Below are 26,436 nucleotides of genomic sequence, written 5' to 3'. Positions count from 1 at the left end.
AGACCACACAGGGTAACCAACTTTTTATTTTTGCAAAGAATTTTCAAACATGTTAACCAAATAAGAAGCAAAAAGCGATCATCAGTTGTCTCATCATTGCATTAAAATTAAAGCTCTTTCATCTTTCCCCACCATGCCAAAAGGGGCTCCCCTGGTGGCTCAGACAGCAAAGAATCTGCCTGCCATGCGGGAGAACCACATCCCTGAGTCGGGAAGATCCCTTGGAGAAGGGAATGGCAACCCACTCCAATATTCTCGCCTGGCGCATTCCATGGACAGAGGAGCCTGGCGGGCTACACTCCATGGGGTCGCAAAGAGTCGGACACGACTGAACAACTAACACTTTCACATCATGCCAAAAAAAAAAAAAAAAACAGGAAGAACAAAACTCAGCAAAATTTTAAAAGAATACATTTAGCTATATGAAAGCCAATGATGGTGTCATTTTTTTCATTTTGCTACATTTAGTAATGACCACTTAGAGATTCATTCCTTGGGGTCCTGAGGTTTTTCTGCTGTGAATCTCTAGCAGGTCAGTCTGGAGTCCCGGGCAGAAGACCTGGCTGTCTCACAGGGCTCCCATGTTGATTGCACAGAGACTGAAGGCTCCTAACCAGCAGGGAGGTGAGGAGTCTGTGAGTGTGCACTGAACCCATCAGGGAGGCTATAGAGAAAGCCAGTGAGGACTGAGCTTCCAGCAGAACAGGGCGACTGGATGGGCCCCGGCTACACACACATGCTTGGAAGGACACTGTTGACGTTTGAGGCCATAGGGTGAGCTTTAGCTGTGTTTTCAAAATCACACGATTCCTGAAGGTGTGGACCGTGATGAATGGGAGAGGAAGAGAGATGGGAAAAGCAGCATGAATGCATGCAACTGGTTATTATCAGAACGAGGAAATAAAATGGGGTTGACGTCAGACAGGATTTCATAGGAGCCTGGATTGGGGCATTTTCTAGTGAGTGCCAGAAGAGACTAGGAAATACCCTCTACTCGGCCCAAAATCTTTACAGGAGACATGAGGGATGGGGGACAAATGGAGGAGGGGGTTGCAGAGTGAAGAGATGAGGCTGTGGAGGCTCCATCCACACCCCAGAGGGGCCAAGCGCATGGTGAAGCCAAGGACAAGTAAAGATGGGGGGCGTCGTGGGAGGGAAAGGGACAGGAGGAGGTGGAGGATGGGGTGGGAGGTGAGAGGAGAGGCAGTGATTTCAGAGGAGCAGTAGACGGGGGAAGGAGGGAGGGGAGGGGAGGGAGCAGGCTGACCTCGCCCACAGGAGAGAGAAGAGACCCTGAGAGGCGAGAACACCAGTGCACGGGTGACAGGCATGTCTGAGCGCTGCTGGGCTTCTGGCCAGTGCTGACCGGACACACACTGCACAGCCAGCAGGTGGCCCAGGAGGTGGGCAGAGCTGACCGGGCTTTCACTGCGGCATCCAATCAGGAAGGGCCAGGCGTCCCACCAACCACAGAACTCACAGGTCAGAGCAGCCAATGAGCCCTGCTCCCCTGTCCAGGGATGCCCCCCAGGCTCTTCTCACAGGTGTCTCCCCGCCCTTTTCACAAACTGTGTCGGCCACTCGAGGACCCCAGTCCTATCTCCCCACTGCCCTTACTCTATCTTCCTTTTCTCACCCTCTTTTTAAACTTTTTTCTCTTGTGAATACATTTATTAACATTGGTCCTATGCACGGTTTACAACTGATAATGAATAGTGAATATGGGCTTCCCAGGTGGCGCTAGTTGTAAAGAAAACCCGCCTGCCAATGTGGGAGACATAAGACACACAGGTTCGATCCCTGGGTCGGGAAGATCCCCTGGAGGAGGGCATGGCAACCCACTCCAGTATTCTTGCCTGGAGAATCCCATGGACAGAGGAGCCTGGAGAGTCACAGTCCACGGGGTCACAGAGTTAAACACAACTGAAGCAACTTAGCACATTCGCAGTGATAATAAAATATTTTAAACCTTGCACTTGAAACTATGTGGGTTATTTTCAAGTCTCCTTTCATATTGATTTCTAACATAATTCCACAGTGTTAAGAGAACAGAGTCTGTATGATTTCAATACCTTTAGACCATGAAATTTTTGCACCTTGTTTTATGTCCCTGGATATGTTCCAGTGTCTCCTGGTTTATGGTCTATGGGAACTTGAACAGAATTTTGTATCCTGCTGTTGTGTGAAAATTGTATAAAACTTAATTATGTTGAATTGGTTCATAGCGCTTTTCAGGTCTACTGTATCCTTCTACTTCTCTGTCTATTCATTCTAGTAATTTTTGAGAGTTTGATGTTGAAACTCCAACTAAAAGCCTTAATTTATCTACTTTTAAAAATAATTGCAATATCTAGTAGAACTATTTTTAAAAGCCTTTAAAAAAGAGAAACTACTTTTATTTTTTGAAAAGCCACTGCCCTTACTCTTGCTGATCTGCCAGTCTGTCCCCATTCCCACTCCTGGGTGGGCACTGCTGAAGGTCAATCGAAGGTCATGCTCCTCCGGGAGGCCTTCTCAATGTTCCCGGTCAGGGTCATGTCTCTTCCCCTTGCCTTCCTTTGTCTCTACCAGCAAAACCACCAGCACAGACCATCGGCTGCTGGGCCCCTTGAGGCATAAGCATCGTCTCCCCTGGAGGAGACAGAGGGCCCACGTTTCTGGTGATGCTAACAGTCCCATCTGACATTTGCAGTTCAACCAGGCTGACCTAAACTTGACCCAGCACAGCTCCCCACGTGCAGGAGGCCTCCCGGAGGTCCAGGGAAGGATGCTGAGCGAGAAGGGGCATATGAGGCAGAGCTCAGCAAAGACTGAAAGACACACCGCAGAGCTACTCTCCAGGATCTTAAGGGGGAGGAAGTGAGTTTACTGCCCTGTGTGTGTGTGTGTGTGTGTGTGTGTGTGTGTGTGATTTGCTTGGTCGCTCAGTTGTGTCTGACTCTTTGCGACCCTATGGACTGTGGCCTTCCAGGCTCCTCTGTTCATGGGATTCTCCAGGCAAGAACACGGGTTGCCATTGCCTTCTCCGGGGGATCTTCCCCATCCAAGGATTAAAACCGCTATCTCCTGCCCTGGGAGGCGGATTCTTTACCATCTGAGCCACCAGGGAAGCCTGCACTGCCCTGGGGAGATGCAATTTTGGAGAAGAGGAGGAGTACACAGACCAAAGTGAGCTGTGGATTTAAAAATATTTAGAAACCTATGTCTAGACTGGATTCTAAAACAGGGTATCTAAAAAAAAACCTGGGTATCTATGGATGCAGAGGAGGTGACTGTGCCATCCTCTGACCACCAGAGGGCGCCAGTAAAGAGCGTGCTCATCCCCCTGACCGCTTCCTGCAGGACAGTGGGTGCGAACCTCTCTCTCCTGGCATTGATTGTAATTCCATGGACATCCAGGTGAAGGGGTGACACAGACTTCAGACAGCATCATTCCTTCCTATATTCAAGCCCAAATGTATCAGGGGAGTTGTCTCACACACACACACACACTCACACACACACACTTGCACTGGAAACCCTAAAACAACTGGGATTTTAAATTTTAAAAAAGTAAAAACACGTATTTCGGTCCCTTCTTCCTAACTGAGGCAAGGATGTTCTATTTGAGCCGTTCTATCAGAAACAATGTGTATCCTATTCCCTTCACTCCCTTGGAGCCTCACACAGCGCCCAGGTGCAGAACACACCCTGTCCTCAAGAGTGCTGACCACACGGGCTCCAGCGTTCCTCATCCCTCGCCCCATCGCACCTCCCCTCTGGCCAGTGCATTGCTCCTCTGATGAGAGACTCCTCTCCAGGAACCGTCCAGCCCCTACCCACTGCTCCATCACCTAAAAGAGTGGTTACATTATGTATTCTGTGCATCCAGCCCACAACAAACTCATCTGACCAACTGTATTTTCTAGGACAGCAGGAGCCCCAGATGCAGGGGGCAGCCTGCAGAAGCCAGGGCATCCTCCTCAGCACTCGTGCAGCTCTGTGCGGGGGAGGAGGGGTTTGCTAAGAGTCGTGATTAGACCAGTGAAGGGCATGCTCTCCTCTACTCCACTAGAAGTGAGGATTCCACGTCCCTGATCCCACCTGTGGAGGTATCCAAAGCAAACACCATCATCGTGACCTGGCAGAAAGGGGGTGAACTATTTTAGACCACCCCAGTGTCCAACAGAGCTTCCCTGGCGGCTCTGTGGTACACACTCTGCCTGAAATGCTAGAGACCTGGGTTCGATCCCTGGGTCAGGAAGATCCCCTGGAGAAGGAAATGGCAGCCCACTCCAGTATTCTTGCCTGGGAAATCCCATGGACAGAAGAGCCTGGCAGGGTGCAGTCCATGGGGTCACAAAGAGTCGGACAACAATGTGCAATAATAAAAGTACACTTTGAGGCAGGTCCGCTCCAGAGAACGTTGTGTAGAAATCTGCACGCAGCAAGTGTCTAATAAATAATTGTGGGCTAACTGGTAACTGTCGGATAAATATTTGACTGATTTTTAATGCTTTCAAAGATCAGTAATGATGTTACTTAAAATGTTGCCTAAAAAAAGAATACAGAATTGTGAATATGGTCTCAGCCTTGCAAATACACTAAAAGAATGTTTAAAATGTACAAAACTAAATTATAATAATTTCTGAGAAATGCAATCTGGGTAGGTGACTTTTAGTCCCTTCCCGACAGTTGTCAGATACTGGACAGAATCAGAAAATCATGAAAGTTTTTATTTAAAGATCCTAGTGAGGTCCCATTGCCTGGGTCCTAAAAGTGCCCAGCTGACCCCCCGGTCCCCCCAGCCGCAGCCTCTCTTACCGCAGGGCAGGCCTGGCAGGTGGTCTTCCTGCACTCCAGCTTGAATCCAGAGATGACCCCTGCCTGGACGTGGCAGCGGCAGGTCATGCATGCGTCAACCATCACAGTCTTCCCGGGCTGGAACCAGGGGGGACCAGGGTCAGGCCTCCTGGCACCCTGGTCCCCCAACCCCTGACCGCCCTCAGCCCCATGAGCCATCTGCCTTAGGTGTGGGGCCCGGCTGCTCAAAGCTGCTAGGAGCCATCATCACCCCAATTCTCCTCCGGTCCCCAGAGGCCACTCCTTCCCCCACCCTCCCCCCTCAAGGATGGCAGTGGTGAGAGTGAGGGCTTTCCCTGGGGCAGAAGAAGAGGAGACAGACACATCTCCTGTGCCTGGGGGCTGGGGGACCGGGAGATGAGCGCTAGAAGGCAAAGGCGGGACCCAGGCCCTGGAGAGTTGGGGCTTCCCCTCCAGGATGCCTGGGAAGCCCTAGGAGCAAGGGAAGTGTGGGTGGAGCAGGTCACCCCAGGCCCTGTATTTGCACTTTCAGATGCTGCCCACCCTCCACACAGCCCCTGTCCCTGCCCCCCTGGGGAGAACGCATCAGCTCACCCCGATGATGGTGCCGTTGAGGACGCAAGCCTGCACGGGCTCTGGGGAGAGACAGGCGCAGGGCATGAGTGATCGGAACACACCTGCTGGAGACCTGCAACCCGGCCGCTCTGCTGGGCTGGGCCTCTCCGCTCCACCTTCCAGTCCTTCCCTCCACCCCGCAAAGCACTGTGGGTCCTCCTGCCTACGTGGCCACACTGACCCCAGGCCCCTCAAGGATGGGCAGCTGCCTACTCCCCACCCTCCAGCCCCCTGGAACCTTGGAGGGGAGGGTGCTTGTTTAAGTGATTCACATCGACGGGGCAAGAGAGAGGGTGCTGTGCTTGTGAAGGAATGAAAATCTGCTTTGGAAACTAAGTCCCATGATAAAATCACACAAAGAATTCAGCGTAGCAGGTGGTGAGAGTTGTTTGCTATTGCTGCTGCTATTGGTTGTTTGGCTGATTGTTTGTTTGGTTGAGTGCTTGGTTTGTTTGCTTGGTTGATGGTTGGTTGATTGGTTGATTGGTTGATTGGTTGCTTGGTTGCTTGGTTGATGGTTGGTTGGTTGATTGGTTGCTTGGTTGATGGTTGGTTGGTTGATTGGTTGTTTGGTTGATTGGTTGCTTGGTTGCTTGGTTGGTGGGGTTAGGAGATGGACAGCTGGAATACCTTCTTCAGAAGAACGATGGAGAAGGTATTTGTAGAATCAGAGAAGCCTGGATCCAATCCCAGTTCTACCACTCAGGTGAGCAAATGGCGGTATCACAGTACTCACTGTGATCGTCATGGGATTACATGAGACACGGTACAAAGCCAGCACTGAGCTCAGTGATGACCTTCAGGAACTGTCCTGCTTCTCTCCTCTCATTTGCTTTCTCCCCAAAACATTAGGAATGGACAGGAAGATTTGATCCTGCCCATTTCCCTAAGCTGCTCCAAAGGCAGGGATTCGGGAGCCCTCCTGAGCCTTTTTGGAGGGTTGGGAGGCCTGGAGGCTGGCCTGGTGGCATGTCTTACCGCAGCGACAGGTGGGGCAACAGCCCAAGGTCTGACAGCGCAGCTGGAAGCCCAACGGGCAGACGGGGACATTCAGCTGCGGGCAGGAGACGTTCCTCTGCTGCACGAAGACCTCCTCCTCGACTCGGACGCACTCGTGGATGAGGCAGGGGTTCTCGGGGGAGGCCCAGTGAGAGCCAACCTGTGGGCAGAGCACCCAAGTGGGTCACAGGGCCCGAGGTCCTGCTGGGAGTGGGTGGTCCCCTCAGGAGCTTGGGTGGGCCCTGGAGGTGAGCCTGGCTCCACAGCTAAGCCCTGCCCACGGGGGAGGCCCCTGGAGGGAATGACAGCTCGTCCAGGTCCTTCGGTGAGTCTGGGTCAGAGTCCCCCCAACCAAGAGCCCAGCTCAGAGCCACGTGTGCTCCCAAGACAGTCTTGAGCCACCAGAGGAAGCACCTGAGGACAGAGGGTGCTCCCTCCGCCCTCAGCCCGCCTGGGAGCTGAGCAACCAGGAACAGCGGCGTGGGGAGACAGCGGAGGGGCGACATGGGGGTCGGGGGAACCAGCCCATCACCCAGCCTCACACGGCCTCCCTCTAAAGATGGGATGCTGGCATCTGGCCCTTGGCCCTGCAATCTGTCCCCAGTCCTCCAGGCTGCAATGGGTGGCCTGTCCCCTCGGGCTGGCTCCACCATCCAGGAGCACTGAGTGTCCAGAACATGGTTCAGAAAGTTCCCCAGAGTTTCTGACCGGTCTGTGTGTCTCCCGGACGCACAAGCAGGGGTGACCAGTCAGCATGCTCCAGGCCCGGCAGCTTCTTTCAGGCCCGGTTCCCTTTCTTCTCTTTTCAGAGGAGGAGCAGAGTGCCCCGACTGCAGCCTCTGTCTTGACCCCTTTCTGACTCACCCTGAACACACCTTCCCACTGCAGGCCACACTCGACTCTGATCAATAACCCACTGAGCCCTGGACATCATACGCATTAAGAAGACCCGTCTCCATCCACTCTCGCTGGTCCCTCATGTTCCAGAGCCACTTCTGACCCCCAAGTCTTACAGTCAGAGGGAGGGAGGGCGAGGGAGACTCTTCCGTATACACTGATGTCAAAGTTGAGTGAGCCCTGGAGGCAGATGAGTGACTGGGAGGGAGGGTTTCTGAGCCTCAAAGGTACCAGTTGTCAGCTCCCCCCGCCGCCAGGACACAGCAGCCTCTGACCCTGGGGAGGATTCGCAAAACCAGCCTGATTCTGGGATGATGGGGAGCAGGCAGCCTGACAGGGCAGGAGGAGGGATGGAGCAAGGACATCCCCAGGGACCAGGACTAGAATAGGGAGGTGGGACCCCTCATGGGGAATTCAGCAAGTCCCTCGGTCACCACCGAGGAGGAAGAGGCCAGTGGGCCAGGGCACGAGATGCGCATGGCCAGGGCAGGACAGTTAACCCTTTGCGCTCCTTCTAAACAGAGTGTGTTTTGGTCTCCCTGGAGGACTGAGAAGGGACCTCACACCCACCCCAGCACCTGCCTCCTGAGGATCCCAGGGCTCAGCACCCCCACTTTATCCGTATCAGCCAGAGTGGAAAGGTCTGTTAACATTGCTGCGTCTGAGCTAAGACTCCCAGGGAGGGATCTTCTGTGTTTCAGAAAATGGCTCCAGAGCCAAAGTGAGGGCCTCTGGCCACAAAGGAGAAGCTAGGCTGCTCTGGTTCAGGGAGGAGGATCTGGGGGTGAGAGGCCAGACAGGAGACGATAGGGAGGGAGGTGGGGGGCCACTGGCATGGTCAAGGGCCACAGCCAGAGCTGCAGAAGTAGCTTGCGGGGTCTGGGGACAGAAACACTGTTTGCTTCTCTGGATTGTAAATTTCTCCAACGGAAATCAGTGACAAGGTCAGAGGACCCTGCCTGGGCCATCACACAGACCTGCATCAACCATCAGAGTCCTCAGGTTCACAGGTGAACAGGAGAACATAACCCCCACCCCCAGGAGCTCACAGAACTCATAGAGAGGGCACTGGGCTCTCCCCAGATCTGGGCAGCCTTAACTAGTTCCCCAGCTGACATCTGGAAAAACCAACAGCTACATTAAACTCGCCACAGGGAGAGCGAACGGTAGGGAGTGAGCATCTGCTTTATCGAAACCAAGGCCAGCCCTGGAGCCCAGATGAGGCTGGCCCGGCCCCCAGCCCCCTGCCCACGCACCCTGGCCCAGACCTACACTCTTCCACTGGGTCTGGGAGTCCCCCCGTGGGGAGCCGGTCACCACCTCGCAGGCCGACGGCAGGCACCTTCCACAGCACTCTCCCTCGCGGAGGACGTAGGTGAAGCCCTGAAAACACACAAGGACGGAGTGTCGGGACAGCTGGCAGCAAAGACGCAAGTGCTCTGGTCCCCGCACAGGTGTTTGGAGCTCCGGGGCTTGCAGAGGGCAGCCGGACCAGACGTCCTCATCTCTGCGCTCCTCCGGCCCCACGATCACGCTAAGTGGTCAGGAAGCACCACCCACTGAATCACTACGGCTCTCACATCATCTGTCCAGATACAACCCTGCCCTCCGCAAGCGTCCACTCCGGACCAGGAGCCAGTCCTTTTTGTTCAGTTGCTCAGTCGTGTCTGACTATTTGAGAGGCCATGGAGGTAGCCCACCAGGCTCCTCGGTCCATGGAATTCTCTAGGCAAGAATACTGGAGTGGGTAGCCATTTCCTTCTCCAGGGGATCTTCCTGGACCAGAGATCGAACCTGCATCTCCTGCACTGGCAGGGGGATTCTTTACTATGGCGCTACTAGGGAAGCCCCAAGAGGCAGTCCACGGGGGTTTTAAAGACGTTCAGAGTTCATGCAGCAGCTGCCAGCTGACCCAACGTTTATCACGGCCCAAGTCTAGACCAGGGGAGAACATTCAGGATGCCTGGAGTCTGGGCTCTGCACTAACAGAGCAAGTTACCTGCACGAGATGAGCGCCTTGACCCCAGGACCTCTCAGTAACCTACAGAGCTGGGCTTCCCCAGGTCACCACTTGACACTGACCTAGTAGTTTATGGGGCACCATGAGATGAGACCAACCATCCCCAGAAAGCTGGCCAGGAAGACCAGCATCCTGCAAGGTGGAAGTCTGCCAACCCATCCTCCTCTTGGAGGTCCTCCAATCTGGCCAAAGCATGGGGGTCTTGGATTGAAACCCTCCACCGAGAACATGGAAACAGTATACAAAGAACAGACAAAACAGTGATGTGCGAGGCTGTCCCAGGGGAGGAGGGGCCGGAACCCAGGACTAAGCAGCATCTCAGAGAGAAGGGTATTCGGGACGGGCATGGGTACCACACCGGCTCTGCTCCCCCTGCACACTCACAAGCGGCACCGAGTCACAGGACGTGCTTGACACTCAGCCACACCCCAGTTACAGCCTCTCCCGGGGACCTGGGAGCCTGAGGACCATCTCCATGGGACCTGCCGACACCCAACCCGCGTCACAGTGGTGCTTGGCAAGCTGTTCTCAGTCTTAACAGCTGAGATCTCATTAGTTATCCTGCAGCTGGAGGTCAAACCAGTCAGTCCTGAAGGAAATCAACCCTGTTGCCAGCTATACCAGAGTGCCAGCACAGCCCCAGGCTAGGAGTCAGGACTCGCCCCATCTGCTGGCTTCAGATGACCCCTAGCACAACATCCCTCTGCTTTCAGCCAACTTCATCCCCTCTGCTTTCTAACAAGTGGGAAGAACAGCCCTGCCTCTTCTTCCTTCTGGAGGAGAATCATGAGGATGAATAAGACCTAATGGCTTAGATTTCCCTGGTGGTCCAGTGGTTGGGAGTCCACCCGCCAATGCAGGGGACCCGGGTTCGATCCCTGGTCTGCGAAGATTCTACATGCTGAGGGACAACGAAACCCATGAGCCACAACTACTGAGCCCGCCCACTGCAACTACTGAAGCCTGTATGCCCTAGCGCACGTGCTCCACAGGAGAAGCCACCGCCATGAGAAGCCCGCGCCCTGCAACTGCAGAGCAGCCCCCACTTGCTGAAACTAGAGAAATCCCACGCACTGCAACAAAGACCCATCACAGTTAAAACAAACAAACAAACCTCCCTACCAAAACACAAAACATACTGGGGACCAACTGTATAAAAACGACCTCTAGCAGCATTCTCTTCACCCGATAGCACGTTACTCCCGCTGCCTCCCGTGGCCTGTGGGAGGAGATGGAGACGGATGGGCGCTCCCCAGAGGCACCCCTGGATCCCACAGCGTCATCCTCTCCCAGGGGCCTGGCAGGCCTGCTCCTCCACAGCATCAGCGAAGCAGGGAGAGCCGTGGGGGCACTGAATGGACGTCCCCACTTCTGGATTCACTCTCAGGCCCTCCCCTCCATCAGCAAACCACACACACACTTCTGAAAAAGCATCAAGAGCCTTCTCTTCACTGCTGTTGGTACAGATCTGTCCTAGCTCCACTTCTTTGATCAACATTCTCTACTGAGAATAAAGCAGTAATAATAATGTAACTGAGCAGGACCCTATGGGGCCTCCTACAGACAGGCCTCCCCCACATCCTCTGCTGTAGCTCCTCTCTGAAGTACCTAGGTAACAATATTTGATGCACATTTTCTCAGTTGTTTTGCAAATGTGAAAACTCCCCACCAAACAGAAGAAGTTCACCACTTACTGACCATGAGCACACAGCCCCAGGCCTCCTGGGGCCTAAGGACTGGTCATGTTCACCCTTATGACACCACCTGCTCCTTCGCTCAGCCCATTGGAGAACTGTGCAAGCTGCTCACATCCCTTGTGACCCCCTCCCTCACCTGGCTTTTAGAAATACTTGGCCAAAACCCTTAGGAGATCTTGGGGATTTTTAGGGCAAGAGCGGCCTATCTCCTTACACAGCCCTGCAATAAACCTTTCTCTTCCTCAAACTCCAATGTTTCGGTTTGTTTGGCCTCCCTGTGCATTGGGCATGTGAACTTGTGCTAACAATAAAAGCTTTAAACCAGCAAGAATTCAACCCACAATTCCCCCGGCAGACTGTGGTTCCCCTTTCTCTAGAGTCTGATCAGTCTTCACTGGCAAGAATAGAGCATCCCCAAGTAGTTAGTGGGCAGGCCACCACAAAAAGAATTAAAAACTGAATTGGGGGGAGGGTTCCAACTCCCAGTTATACCTCAAATTATAAACATAGCTCGACTTCTTTACCTCAAATTATAAACACAGCTCGACTTCTGTACTTCAAATTATAAACCTGGTCTGAAAAATCACCAAACTACGTAGAAACATGATGTTACACTGACAGGAAAAAAAAACCAAGCCCTGTTTTCTAGGCTATCAATTCACCTCTCTGTTTAAACCGACTCCCCAGCCCTCTGGCCTCAAGACCACATGGCTGAGATGACCGTCAGCTGAGAAGTGTTCACGGAAGGATGACAGAGCCATGCTCGCCTCATGCCTCTTTCCGTTACCCGGCCCCACTCCCCTCCTGGCCCCTCCCCTCTGGCCTTGAACCAGAGGGTCCTAAAGGGACTTCCTTGCCCGTTCCTGGGATCCCCGTCCCAACCGCCCCACACTGCTCCCCCTTACCGGCCGGCAGATGTCCGCACAGGGTTTCTGGGAGCACTGGGCCACGCGCAGGCCCATCACAGCATCCTCCAGATCCGTGCAGGTGCAGGTATCACAGCCCTCCTCCCAGAACTGGCCCACGGGGTAGATGGTGCCTCGGTGGACGCACACCTGTAGATGCAAGGTTTCCTGAGTGAATTCACTCGGTTCATCTAAATGAGAGGTGAGTGGGCATCTGCTGGGATCTTCTCTGGTGGCTCAGACGGTAAAGCGTCTGCCTATAATGCCAGTAGACTCGGGTTCAATCCCTGGGTCGGGAAGATCCCCTGGAGAAGGAAATGGAAACCCACTCCAGTACTCTTGCCTGGAAAATCCCATGGACGGAGGATCTACGTGTTGGAAGCTACCCTAGGTGCTAAGACTACAGCAGTAAGTGAAACAGCATGGTCTCTGCCCACACTAGAGTCTGGCCTCTTCCCACCCCTGCCCATCTAACTTAGGAAAGCCCACCCATGGACTGGCACCCTGTGAGTCTTTCATGGTCCTTGGGTGGGGATATAATACACTGGCTGACCTGACTCACTATCACCGCTCCCTTCGCTGCATTAAACTCCTTCCTGTGTCCCTCGGAAAGCTGTACCCTAATTCTCAGACTTAGTGATGTCCTTGGACTCGGAACCCACCCATGAATAGCCCTCTGTCCCGTGAGGAGTGGCTGAAAGTGAGGGACGGCTGGGCAGGGGCTATGAACGAGTGCTCCCTTGAGTCCCACAAAGGACAAGGAATGGATCAAACAAAGGCTCGGGCACAGACTGTGAGCTGTGTTTGAGGCACAGGATCCTGTTTGGAAGAACTGTAGACTATGGAAGGAGCGTGGGACATGCGATCCCAGCGGCTGGCTAGGATTAGAACAGTTAAGCCTGGAGTGCATGTGATACACACGCTCAGACTTTATTTTCTCGGCATGAGACGCTCAAGGAAACTCTTTGATCATAAAGCTTAAAGACACGTTTTAAATAATCCCAAGTGTGTCCTCCAAAGCTCCAAACAGCTGTCTATGTTCACTCACATCATAACAGTACAAATAGGTTAAAACCATTTTCCTAAACTTGCTCTAAAGAATCTGCCTACAATGCGGGAGACCTGGGTTTGATCCCTGGGTCGGGAAAGATCCCCTGGAGAAGGGAATGGCTACCCACTCCAGTATCCGTGCCTGGAGAATCCCATGGACAGAGGAGGCTGGCAGGCTACAGTAGTTCATGGGGTCACAAAGAGTCAGACGTGACTGAGCAACTAACACTTTCACTATTACCCACTCAGTCTTCCAGCTTCTGTACAGGAGCTCTTTAAAGGCAGGACTGTATCTTACACCACGTCTGTAACCTCAGCACGCAGCCATGCTGAGACACGGTAGTCTCCGAGTACCCCCTGAGCTAACAAGAATCAGGCTAAGAGAGAATGCTGATGGCCCCCCACCAGGCCACACAGCACTCATCCGGGCAGGAAGGCACATCTTCCACGAGAAGCACGTGTCTGGCCATCATCCCAGCCAGAGCCGGGCAGCCTTACCTTGTCGGGGAGGCAGGTGGTGGTCGTGCAGCCGCAGTCGTTGGTGATGGTGGAGGCCAGGTACCCCAGCGGGCAGCTCACCGTGGAGTTGGTGCAGTTGCAAGCGCACTCGTACTCGTCACAGCACCGGGTCTTCCGAAGGGCGGGCATCCGGTGCGGGGGGCAGGAGGGTGGGGACCCCTTCGGGCATTCCTCCTTCCTGCAGACTGAGGGGCAGCACAAAGTGGTGCCCTGGTCCTGCCACGCTGAGCCCTGCACTCAGCATTCAGCTAGGATGCAAGGTCCCTGGGAACTCTAGCCCCACTGAAGTCAGAAACACACGTGAGCCCCACTCAGGAGCCCTGGGACAGTCAATCACACCGTAAAGCAGTTAGTTAGTCTGTAGGACAGTAAAGACACTAATCCAAAGGGGAAATGTGATGTTATTTTAACAGAGAGGAAGAGAAGGCTGCTGGGTGTCCAGTCCATCATCCTCCCAGGCACCTCTGGAAGGGGTGGGGTTTTTTCACCTGCAGATACTCAGAGAGGACAGATGCAGAATCTCTAAGACCCAGGTACCCCAGGCACACAGGCGCTGGTTAGCATTTTTACAGGCTGGTAGCTTATGAGATCTTATTCCCATCTCAGTACCTGGAATAATAAATACCCTACAGTTTTAGGTCCTTCAACAATGATGAATGAAAAATGACAGCAAATCCACAGTGTCATTTCATCAAGGCCAAATCCTCCCCCATGTCTTTGCCTGTCCCAGCTTCTTCCGGATATAAAGTGTTCTCTCACCCTCAAGGGTTTCCATCTATGAACTGAAGTGAGATTCCAAATCAACAGGACTGTAAGTAGGTATTGACTTTAGGTGGGTATACTCAGTAGCTTAACACAAAATGTGGTTTCTTAACATGTCCAGGACTTTCTTTAGTCCAATCCTAGGCTTAAATTGGCAGTACTTAGAATTTAAATAGATAAACATACAGGAAGTGAAAAATCTATAAATTTGTTTGGGAATAAGCTCCAATACTTTGGCCACTTGATGTGAAGAGCCATTGGAAAAGACCCTGATACTGGGAAAGATTGAAGGTAGGAGGAGAGGGGGACAACAGAGGATGAGATGGTTTGATAGGATCACCAACTCAATGGACGTGAATTTGAGCAAACTCTGGGAGACAGAGAAGGACAGAGGAGCCTGGCATGCTGCAGTCCACGGAGTCACAAAGAACCAGGCACGACAGCGACTAAACAACAAAGACCCAGTGACGAGGACAAGCCAAGGGTATGTTCCTTCCCCTCCATGGTCTATGGGAGGATGCGAGTAAATAAAAATGAGATACGGAGGCTTCTTCACCTCAGGTCCAACTGCCTCCTAATAAACCCAAGAGGGGGATGCCTGCAGCTGTGCCCACGCCTGCTCCCCCGTCACAGCCTGTGACTGGGAGGAGTCTTAGAGGATTCAGTCCAGGTGTGACCTTGACCCTTCTGTTCCAGACACACCCCAAGCCCAGACTCAGCTCACTAGAATACAGGACACCGTCCCAGGCCAGGGGAGAGTGACTGCACGGCCCCCTCCTCACCCTCAGAGGGAGGACTCACCACAGGTGAAGCTGGGTCTGCACTCGCCAGGATTGGCCAGCACCGGCTGGAGGCCGTCTTTGCAGTTAGGCACCGGGGGCACGTCACAGCTCACCAAGTCACACACTGAGGGCCAGAGGAGGGATGGGTCCTCAGAGTCCAGCGAGGCCACTCCTGTGCTACTGAGTGGTTCCCTACATTTCTACCCATGAGACCTCCACTGTTTACACACAGGATGGCAATGAGATAAAGGTAGAGCTAGAGATGGAGACAGAGGGGGAGCTGGAGATGAAGAGAGAGATGAAGATGCAGGTGGAGATGGAGATGCAGGTTCAGATGGAGATACAGGTAGAGATGGAGATTCAGGCAGAGATGGAGATACAGGTAGAGATGGAGGTGCAGGTAGAGATGGAGTAGCAGGCAGAGATAGAGGTGCAGGTTGAGATGGAGAAGCAGGTGGAGAAGGAGATGCAGGTTCAGATGGAGATACAGGTAGAGATGGAGATTCAGGCAGAGATGGAGATGCAGGCGGAGATGGAGATGCAGGTGGAGATGGAGATGAAGTTAAAGACGGAGATACAGAGACAAGGAGGGGGTAGGGGGAGGTGATGATAAATAAATATATACATAATAGACAGATGATCAATAGACAGATAACAGATAGATCCAAGATATAGGACAAACTCATGTTAATTACTCCCATCATCTGCAGGGACTCCAGATCTAGGCCAAGTATCTTGAACCCGCTAGACCTCAGGATCACCTTCTGTAAGGTGGGAAGTCCACCACACAGGGCCGGTCTAAGGCTGTCTTGAAACAATGGCAGCAAAGTCCCCAGCACATTGAAGAAGCTTTGTACTGTCCATAAATGAAAGCCTTGAACTAAATGACCACCTGTTCCCTCTACTGCTAACAACCCAAGACGACTGGCATAGGGTCCCAACAGTTTAATAAACTGTTCTCCAGTCAGATCTCCTGACGGGGCTTCTGTTTGTCCTTGATAAATTTCATCAGCATAAAGCAAAGTCTCGTGATTTCTTTTCAAGGTCCTCCCACTGCCTTGATCTACCTGCTCTCCCTCAAAGATTTTATTGCTGCAAACTTCACAAGCCTGTGTTTTATGTCTTTGCCTGTAAGCTAAAAAAACACCCCGGAGAGGATGAGGACAGTGCACTAGAGATTTCCCGTCATATTAACCAGAATTCCATCCGCTCTGGATTCATTTAATTACACTGTCATTCCACCCATTATTCACAATGTAGTTTGCAATCCTATAACAAAACCCTCTGACACATAACGTGCTGAAATCAAGGTGCCCGTCCATGTGTGGCCTTCTCTACAGTTACTCTGGCATAACTATGCCAGTTACCCTGGCATACTCACAATTTTTAAAGGTTATACTCCACTTATAGTTATCATAAAGTACTGGCTATAACCCCTGTGCTGTATAACACGTCCTTGTAGCTCATCTACTGTGCACACAGTAGCTTGTATATCTTAATCGCCCCGTTTTACCCCTCCCTCTCCCCTCTCCCCACTGGTAACCACTAGCTTGCTCGCTATATCTGTGAGTTTGTGTCTTTTTTGCTATATTCACTAGCTGGTTGCAGTTTTTAGATTCCACGTATATGTGGTATCACACAGTGTTTGTCTTTCTCTGTCTGACCCACTTCACTTAGCATCATGCCCTCCAGGTCTATCTGTGTTGCTGCAAGTGTCAAATTTTATTCTTTCTGTGGCTGAGTAGTATTCCATTGCATGTATATACCACATCTTTATGCATTCATCCATTTCTTTTTTTTTTTTCTGTTTTTTTTGGCCGCATGGCACATGGGATTTTAGTTCCCCAACCAAGGACTGAACCCGTGGCCCCTGCAGTGGAAGGATGGAGTCTTAACCACTGGACCGCCAAGGAGGTCCCTATCCACTCATCTACTGATGGGCACTTAGGTGGCTTCCATATCTTGGCTGCTGCAAACAAGGCCTCTGCGAACACTGAACCCTATTCTTTCTTAATGCTCTCAAACCTTACATTTGGTAAGTCACTGCAGAATTTTTCTAGGAAGCAAATCCCCTTTTCCAGAGGCTACTCTTTCCAGGTTTTAGAAAATCCACCCCCGGCCCCTCCCACCGTCCCCTTCAGCACCACCACCTCGCCCTCTGGGGCTGGGCTGGGGTCGGACCTGGAGAAAGGGTGACACGTACCACACTCGTACTCGGGACAGCACTGCTGCGTGCTCTGCCGGAGCCGGGCCACCTCACATGGGCCGCACGTGGGCACTGGGGAACAAGAGGCCACAGAGGTCAGAGGAAGAGATAATGGTACCCCCCACCACCCCTCACCCCCTGCAGACTCTGCACCATGGCAACCAGCCAGCCGATCGACAAATGAGTCTCCCCAGCACGTCCTGTCACCCTGCTCAGATGCGCCCTCAGGACACCAGGGCTGAGAGTCAAGGTGGGGAAAGCAGGAGAGGCCTCCCCGGCCCGCCAACCCGAGAGTTCTACCCACGTGCAGAGAGGGGACTCCAGCCCCAAGAGGCAAGGAGCGGGGCTGGCACAGGTAATCCATGTATGGATCTGGCCCCCCGGCTCTGGAGACGGTGGCGGGGGGGGCGGGTGTGGAGGGAGCCTCACCTCCGGCCGAGGGGCAGGGCTGTGTCGTGCAGTTGACCTTCCGCCCGCTGAGGCACGTGCAGATCTGGCAGGGCTGATGGTCTGGGACCCACGTTTCCAGGAGCTGAGGGACAACGAGGTTCAGAGAGAGTCCAGGAGTTCGTGGAAGTCAGGCGTCCCCATCCCTGGCTCTCTCTCCCCAGGTGGGGCCCCAGGGTCAGAGCCATGCAGATGAGCCGGGGGGACGGACAGATGCCAGGGGGTCCTGAGAAGGAGGAGCCCACGGGGCCGCCCACGTCACTTTGCACACTCGGGGGAGGGGCAAACCACAGGTGTCCGAAAACATGGAGCTTTCACTGCAGCCCTACTGATGGTGGTGCTAAAATGAAGCAAGGCAAGAAAACGGGGACTCTGGTGTAACCGCCTGGCCGCGTCCCAAGCCAGAGAAGAAGCTAGACTGCAGCCTAAGAAGGGTTCCCTTTGTTTCCGGACCAGACTTCAGACTATGCGGCAAGAAGAATGGAAACGGGGACAGCAAAACTCAGAACCACCACGTGGTTGGGTCTGGGAGTGACTTTGGAGACCACGCTGCAGTTTCTAGATGAAGGGTCACCTGGGGGTACCCCCGCTGCACAAGGGCTTTGAATCAGGGGATCCCCCACTTCTACGTAGGCTTCACCCCTGGGTGCCGATGCCTGGCTTCCTCCCCTGGAAGGTGAGGACGCCCCCCCCAGCCTGCCTCCCAGGACTATGCTAGGAGTTGAAGGCTGTGAACAGCACAGACTGCAGAGCCAAGAATGGCTCCCTTCAGACTCAGCCATGCAGGAAAATTCCAGTGAAATCGCTCCTGAATAAAATGCATTCTTATCCAGCAGCTAAAAGGCCACTAAGAAGTTCCCAGGTCGGGAAGGTCTTACTTATCCCATCTGCTTCCATGGTCCACAATCAGTATCAGCCACTGAGAGGAAGGACATGGGAGAGCTCCAGGTAACCCCTCCCCCAGCTGCCTTCCTCCTGTGGGATTAAACCTCGGAGGCCTCCCTGGGCACCGTCTGCTCACTGCATACATGTAAGAGCGCACATCTGAGGGGCCAGTGCCACGTGGCACAGTTTAGGGCTTTATGTAAACGACTTGTTTAATCCACATTTAATCCTCACCGAAGCCCCACAGCCAGGACATCCTTATTGTCATCCCCACTCGTCCAAGGAGACAGCAGAGGCACCTGCCCGGGTCACATCGTCACAGCACGGAGCTAGGATCTGGACCCAGAATCCACTTGGCAACACTGTGCTTAGCTGCCTCCCAGTAATGAGGATGCATGCTCAGTCGCTCAGTTGTGTCCAATTCTTTGAGACCCTTTGGACTATAGCATGCCAGGCTCCTCTCTCTATGGGATTTTTCAGACAAGAATACTGGAGTGGGTTGCCATTTCCTTTTCCAGGGGATCTTCCCGACCCAGGGATCGAACCTGTATCTCTTACATCTCCCACACTGCAGGTGGATTCTTTACTGCTGAGACATTGGGGAAGCCCCCTTCCTAGGAACAAGTAGCATGAAGTATGTTCAGGATAATTCCCCAAAGGTTCCACACTGACTCACTGAATGTGCCTTCTAATAATCTTATCCAGTGAGGATGACCATCGTCTGCACAGACCAGTGGTGAGGATCACCATCGTCTACGCTGACCAGTGGTGACACCAAGGCACAGAGCAGGAGCTTGACCAGGTAGACTCAGCATCCTAGCCCTGGACATCTGCTCTGTCTCCAGACCACAGCTGCCAAGCTCAGCCAGCCCGCTGCAGGGCTCGGGGAGTGATGAGCACTAGACACTCTGTCCCAGCCCTCGAATGCCTGATGGTCAAGCCGAGGAAATAGGACTCGCCCATGAAAAGCTGAATGAGATCTCTCAATTGTGATGCATTCACATCACAGAATCCTACTCAGCCGTAAAAACAAACAATGAAACACACAGCATGGATGGATCTCAAGAATATTATGCTGAGTGAAAGAAGCCAGGCAAAAGGGGAGTAATATTGCATGAGTCCGTTTATATAAAATTCCAGAAAATATAAACGAATCTACAATGACAGAAAGGAGACCAGTCCAGTGGTTGCCTGGGGATGAGAGGTGGGGGGTACGGGTGTATTAAAAAGGAGGCTCAGGAAACTTTTGGAGGTGATGGGAATTTCATTATTTTGATTATGATGACGGCTTTACAGGTGCAGGCACTTGTCAAAACTCATCACACTGTGCGTTTACCTTCGGTGCTGTTTACTGTCTGGGAACTCTCAATAGAGCTGATTTTTAAAATAAAAAATCCAAGAGCCCCAGGAGTGCAGAAAAAAGAGTTCACTAGGATCGGGGGCTCCAGAGAGGTCTCACCTCCTGGAAGTCTGTCCACTGTGGGAGACTGTGCTGAACTTGGAGGACAAGGAGCAGCCCTGAGGCTTTGTGAGCAGGTCCCGCCTCAAAGCTCAGCAGGGACCAGCCTGGTGCCGCAAGCAGGCGCAGAAGGCAGGACGAGGACCAGGAGGCAGAAAAGAAGGTGCAGCAGCCACAGTTCCAGCTCCTCCCAGGGGCTGTGAAGACCCGGGAGGGGCAGAGGGCGCTGACCTCAGAGGCCCAGGACACAGGACACGGGAGGCTAGGCAGAGTGGAGAAGAGAGGGGGCGACTCACGTCTCCCAGGGCATCTCTCTGTCCAGGCGCTTCCTGTTCTTTTACACTGATAGTGATGCCAAGAAAACCATAAACTGAGGGGTATTTAGACATTTATGTAACAAAAGTGATGAGATAAGAAAGGAGATTATATAGAGAGATGATCTTATTTGCAAAACAGAGATGCAGACACAGACGCAGAGAAGAAATGTATGGACACCAAAGGGGTAAAGGGGTGGGATGAATTGGGAGACTGGGATTGACCTATATACACTACTATGAATAAAATAAATATCCAGTGAGAACCTACTATATAGCACAGGGAACTCTACTCAGTGCTCTGTGGTGACCTAAATGGGAAGGAAATCCAAAAAAGAGGGGATTTTATATGTATATGTATAGCTGATTCGCTTTGCTGTATAGTAGAAACTGTGCTGTGCTGCGCTTAGCAGCTCAGTCGTGTCCGACTCTTTGCGACCCCATGGACTATAGTCTGCCAGGCTCCTCTGTCCATGGGGATTCTCCAGGCAAGAATACTGGAGAGGCTTGCCATGTCCTTCTCCAAGAGATCTTCCCATCCCAGGGATTGAACCCAGGTCTCCCACCATCCAGGTAGATTCTCTACCATTTGAGCCACCAGGGAAGCCCACAAAAGAAGCAACTATACTCCAATAAAAATTAATTAAAAATAAAAGAAGGGAGATATATATTTATTTATTAGTTTTCTCTCTCTTTTTAAAAATGAACTCCAGACATCTTAAATTTAAGAATGAGTAACACAACTTTCCAACTCTCCTGGGAAAGATCACAATAGATGACCAAAATCAGGTGTTAACCTCCTTTTCCAGGGATTTCCATTGTCCTGGGAAGCTCTTCAGGCCAAAGAACCTATGGCTCCTGAAAAAGCCCTTTTAGGCCTCCAAGGCTGAGCTTCGAAAGGCCCTGAGGCCACACACCTGGAGGGTTATGCAGCCAACTGACCGGCAGAGGGCACTCCTGCATCAGGACTAGCCGACTCCTGATGGCTCCTAACACGGCAGCCCTGTCTCAGTCCCCAGGTTCCAGAGCTGGTACAGTACTGTTACCTGGACAGAACAGGTAAGCCAGATGGCTGGCGTTAAAGATTAAATAAAGATTACAGAAGGACAGCCTGCAGAGAGTACAGCAAGGGGAAACAGAAGTCTTCAGAACCCAGGGACTCAGCAAGTCACAAGCACCGTCCACCCCAGCCAGGATTTGAGGAAGATGCGAATAAACTGACATCAGAGATCAGGAAGGGAACCGGGCTCAGGGTGGACCGACAAGGTAATGGAGGCAGTCCTAGAGGGGCCAGAGCAGTGCTTGCCCAGCACAGTGGGGTGGGGAGAACCGCAAAACTGACGGGAGGACAACCCATGCACGGGGGCTCTGGATTCCTCCAGTGTGTGTGTGTGTGTGTGTGTGTGTGTCTGTGCTTAGTCATGTCCGACTCTTTGCGACTCCATGGACGATAGCTCTCCAGGCTCCTCTGTCCACGGGATTCCTCCGGAGCCCGCTATAAAGGCAGAGTGCATTTGTAACATAAACAAGAACTATGGAAACTGGTAAATATTTTGCCCTTCTGACATTAGCACGAGGGATTTCTACCCTGAATTATTTCCCCAAAGAAAAGTTTTCGAGGCTTTAGTTTTCAGTTTAAAGAAAATTCATTTAATGGGAATGTTCTTCATATTAGATTTTTATTCTTTCTCTGCTATGAGAGTAATGACATTGCAGGTGGCTGGATAATTTTTTTTATCCGTTTAAACTATATTTTCTGAAATAACTAACACTGGCTGTGTTCCCTTCATAGTGTTTTATTAACTGATTTTATGTTGCTTGGTTTTAAAATATATTTTTAAGACCGTTTCTACATCAAAGTACCACACTGTTTGAACGCCGGCTTCATATGACTTGGATACACATTCCAGTGTGTTGGACTGAAAGGTCGGGAGCAGTGAAAAGGGGAAATGGGGTCAGAGAGAAGGAGTTGGGAAGGAGCTGAGGACCCCAAGATAAAATTCAAAAGCCTCCTGCTTTCAGGATCCTACAGACATCTGACTCATGGAACCAGAAAAACAAACTTGACATTCCTTCCAATCCCAGGATGCCAAGGAAGGAAGTAGAGACCATTTCTGCCTCCCTCTGAGAATACCTGCCACCAACAGCAAAGTGAAGTTGCTCAGTCGTGTCCGACTCTTTGAAACCCCATGGACTGTAGCCCACCAGGCTCTTCCATCTATGGGATTTTCCAGGCAAGAGTACTGGAGTGGGTTGCCATTTTCTTCTCCAGGGGATCTTCCTGACCCAGGGATTGAACCCAGGTCTCCCACATTTCGGGTAGATGCTTTACCGTCTGAGCCACCAGGGCAGTGGTACATGTCATCTGTGCCCAGTAGGAGCCTAGGACCGTGCAAGTCAGGTTTTGTCAACTCTTTGGGGGAATATCCGGGAGGATCCCCTGGAGAAGAGAATGACAACCCACTCCAGTATTGCCTGGAGAACTCCATGGACAGAGGAGCCTGGTGGCTACCATCCATGGGATCACAAAGAGTCAGACATGACTGAGCAAGGAACACTTTCACTTATGGTACAGACAGTCACTTAATTTAGCAAGTTGGAATATGGCAGTAGAGAGTGGCTGGGCTTCCCTCTTGGTTTATCGACTACACTGTGAAAACAAAACGGGTTCAACTAGGATAAAACCCAACAACAAAACAGAGCCACTGGAACCATCCAAGTACTAGCCTAATGGACACACGCTTATATGGACACCCGGTCAGCTCAGAGTGTAGCTCACAGTTCCAGTGAGATCTGTGGCAAACGTAGGACACTAAGGGTTGACCTGGTGTAGTGAACGGGGTCTTTCTAAATCACCGCTTGCCATCTGAGCCACAGTTCCGTCATCCATTCAATGAGATGTGTAATAATTACCCTATGGAGTCTGGGGGGAGAACCAAGTGAAACAGTCCATATCCTGGCTTACAATGTCAGGGACAGAAGCATGTAGTCATGGATATACTATTCTCGTCATTCTCCAGTTGGTTAGCTAGCTTCACATACATTCTCCTGCTGCTGCTGCTGTGACTAAATACAGTTAAATCATCAACCAGGTTCCCTTAGTGATGAAGGTCTTCCCCGGTGATGATAGAGATGTTAGGCCTTGAGTGTGGCCCACGGTGATAGAACACATCCTCCTTCTCTAGAAGCCAAACAAGCTCCCCTCTAGCACTCTCTGTGGTATCACTGCCAGAATGAAGGGCAGGACCATACCCATGCCCACAGACACACACTGCCCCAGGGACTACAATATACACGTGGGCAACTCTGGAGAGAAGTGACTGCCATCCGAGGCCAGTTCAGTTCAGTTCAGTTGCTCAGTCGTGTCCAACTCTTTGCCACCCCATGAAGTGCAGCACACCAGGCCTCCCTGTCCATCACCAACTCCCGGAGTTCACCCAAACTCTTGTCCATTGAGTCAGTGATGCCATCCAGCCATCTCATCCTCTGTCGTCCCCTTCTCCTCCTGCCCCCAATCCGAGGCCAAGGTGTTGGTAAATAAATAGAGTTTGGTAAATAAATCACCTTTCAAAATAATGACTCCTAAAGGGCTAAAGGAATTGATGACTTGATGACTCAATGACTTCCAAGCAACTCAGCTTAAAGGAGACCTAGCCGAAGGGTAACTTCATATATCAGAAAGAGCAAGCTCTAGGGAGTCAGGCAGAGCCTCAGATATTGACTCCAGCTCCCAACCCATCACCTACAAACTGCATCCGTGGGCAGGGGACCAAGTTCACTCAAGTTCTTTCATTTTCTCAAAGAGGTTTCATAAGTATTTATAAGATGATGTAAGATAGCGAAGTGTCTTCTGTGGGACCCTAGTCCAAGGGGATGCTGTACACAAACACACACACACACACTCTCTCTCTCTAGTCCAAGGAGATACTATACACACACACACATACCCTAGTCCAAGGGGATGCTACATACACACACATACACTCCACCACACACATTGGATTAGCCAGAAAGTTCATTAGGGTTTTTTCATAACACCTTATGGAAGAACAGGAACGAACTTTTTGGCTAACCCAGTACAATTTCATGGTCTAATAAGTCTGAGAAGCAAAACCTGGCAATGGACATCAGCACATCAAAAGCTATAAAGAATCCAGCAATAAAGAAACCGTCTAACTTGCTTAGTTAGTGTATTTTCATCCCCTCTTACTGACAATGACTGTCAATACCCTGCCTGCAAAACACATCTTGGAATGTTCAAACATAAATACAGAGTGCTTAGTACAATGCAAGGCACCTAATATATCTTAAAAATGGTGAAAAGTGAAAAAGTGTTAAGTCACTCAGTCGTGTCCAACTCTTTGTGACCCCATGGACTGTAGCCCACCAGGCTCCTCTGACCATGGAATTCTCCAGGCAAGAATACTGGAGTGGAGAACCATTCCCTTCTCCGGGGGATCTTACCAACCCAGGGATTGAACCTGGGTGTCCTGCAGTGGAGGCAGATTCTTTACTGTCTGAGCCATCAGGGAACCCCCTAATAATGGTAGACATCACTATATAAAGTATTCTTTTCCCATGCCATTCTTTTCCCTGCATTCTACTTATGTGAATATAATCATAAAAATACTGCTAATGGGAACTTCCCTGGTGGTCCAATGGTAAGAACTTTGCCTTCCAACGCAAGGAGTGCAGGTTTGACTCCTGTCAAGAAACTAAGACCCCCACACGTCTTGTGACCAAAAAACAGAAACAGTAATGCAACAAATTGAATAAAGACATCAAAAAATGTTTTTTAAAAAATAGTACTAGTAGTAATAATGGGTTGTTACACTCTGGTGTTTAACCACACAGCTAACCCACAATAGACTGGAATTTGAACCAAGGTGCGTCCGACTCCAAGTCTTTATGCCATGCTGCTTCCCTATCCCTCAGGGATGCCTGGAATAGCCGAGCCCTGCTGCCAAGGTTGGAAGGGGCCAATCACGGGTCAATGCTTCCACCACTGAGCCAGTGAGAAGCAGCCCCCTTGGGGAGGGGGGGCTCCTACCTGGTGCCGGATGCCATCGTCACCGACGCACTGGGTACAGGCCTCCTCAGGGACACAGCTGCCTTCCAGCATCACTTGGTGCGGAGGGCAGAAGCAGCCTTCCAAGGGATGGTCCCCGCAGGAGCTCGAGTTGCCCTCACACTGCCGGGGGCAGCCACTCTCACAGTGGTTGTAGAGCAGGGAGGGCGGGCAGGACACAGCTGCAGAGAGAGAAGGAGATGATTCTCAGGGGCCACAGCAACCAGAGGGAAGCAGATACCACTGATTCAAGGCGGCTGGATCATCCAACAAGTTTGCTGGGATGGAAACTAGCCAGTTTCCACCAATTTTCACTCTCTCCATCTTCCATAGAAATAAGACTTTCAAGCTGAGCACACGACCACCCAGAAAAAAAGACTACATTTCCCAGCATCCCTTGCAACTAAGTGTAGTCACATGACTACATTCTGACCAATGAACTATTAGAGCAAGTGTAGACTCTTAGGCAGCTTCTAGGAATCTTTTTTTGAAAGACAGCTGTGCCTCTGGCCCTTCTCCTTCCTTCCCTTCATCCTGCTGCTTGGAACCTGGGTGTGATGGCCAAAGCTCCATCTTACAGCACAAGAAAAGAAGCGAACCCACGCGAGGACAGAGCAGAGAACTAGAACCCACTTTGAGATCTGGAAAGAGCTGAAGCCGCCCGCCTCTGGTCTGCTGTATGACAGAGAATTTTACTTCTTCCTTGCTTGCAGCCAAATTTAACCCCACCTGATGATGTGAACCTGGGATCCTTAGGAAATTCTGTTGTTCTTTTTTGAATATGGGTATATATAACACTTTAAAAATTCTCTTCAACTTAAAAAAAAAAAGGAACCCACAGCTACAGAGGGATGTCCTGGGAGAGAAGCTACAAAGTGACCCACTTCTCCCACTCTGGTCCTAGCCAACCCCTTCCTCACATTTTCACGGTGCCAAGGCATGTGGTAGAGAAGATTCCAAGGATTTAGACCAACAAAGCCTTTCCTCACGCATTCGTGCTAAGTTGTT

General features: G+C 51.6%; 1 protein-coding gene across 1 annotated transcript in view; it reads right to left on the bottom strand.

Moving 5' to 3' along the window:
- Nucleotides 1–26,436, bottom strand: part of VWF (von Willebrand factor) — a 159,127-nt gene that overhangs the window by 5,839 nt on the left and 126,852 nt on the right. Inside the window, exons 40-49 of the mRNA XM_061418164.1 lie at nt 25,411–25,610; nt 17,685–17,787; nt 17,253–17,327; nt 15,069–15,173; nt 13,485–13,690; nt 11,937–12,086; nt 8,587–8,697; nt 6,397–6,577; nt 5,398–5,438; nt 4,804–4,920 (exon numbers count right to left, since the gene is read on the bottom strand). Of these exons, the coding sequence (XP_061274148.1) occupies nt 4,804–4,920; nt 5,398–5,438; nt 6,397–6,577; nt 8,587–8,697; nt 11,937–12,086; nt 13,485–13,690; nt 15,069–15,173; nt 17,253–17,327; nt 17,685–17,787; nt 25,411–25,610 (1,289 nt within the window). The remainder of the gene's footprint in view (nt 1–4,803; nt 4,921–5,397; nt 5,439–6,396; nt 6,578–8,586; nt 8,698–11,936; nt 12,087–13,484; nt 13,691–15,068; nt 15,174–17,252; nt 17,328–17,684; nt 17,788–25,410; nt 25,611–26,436) is intronic.

Source organism: Bos javanicus, chromosome 5, assembly GCF_032452875.1.
Source record: "Bos javanicus breed banteng chromosome 5, ARS-OSU_banteng_1.0, whole genome shotgun sequence".
NCBI lineage: Eukaryota > Metazoa > Chordata > Mammalia > Artiodactyla > Bovidae > Bos > Bos javanicus.
This window is presented reverse-complemented; position numbering and strand designations above follow the sequence as displayed.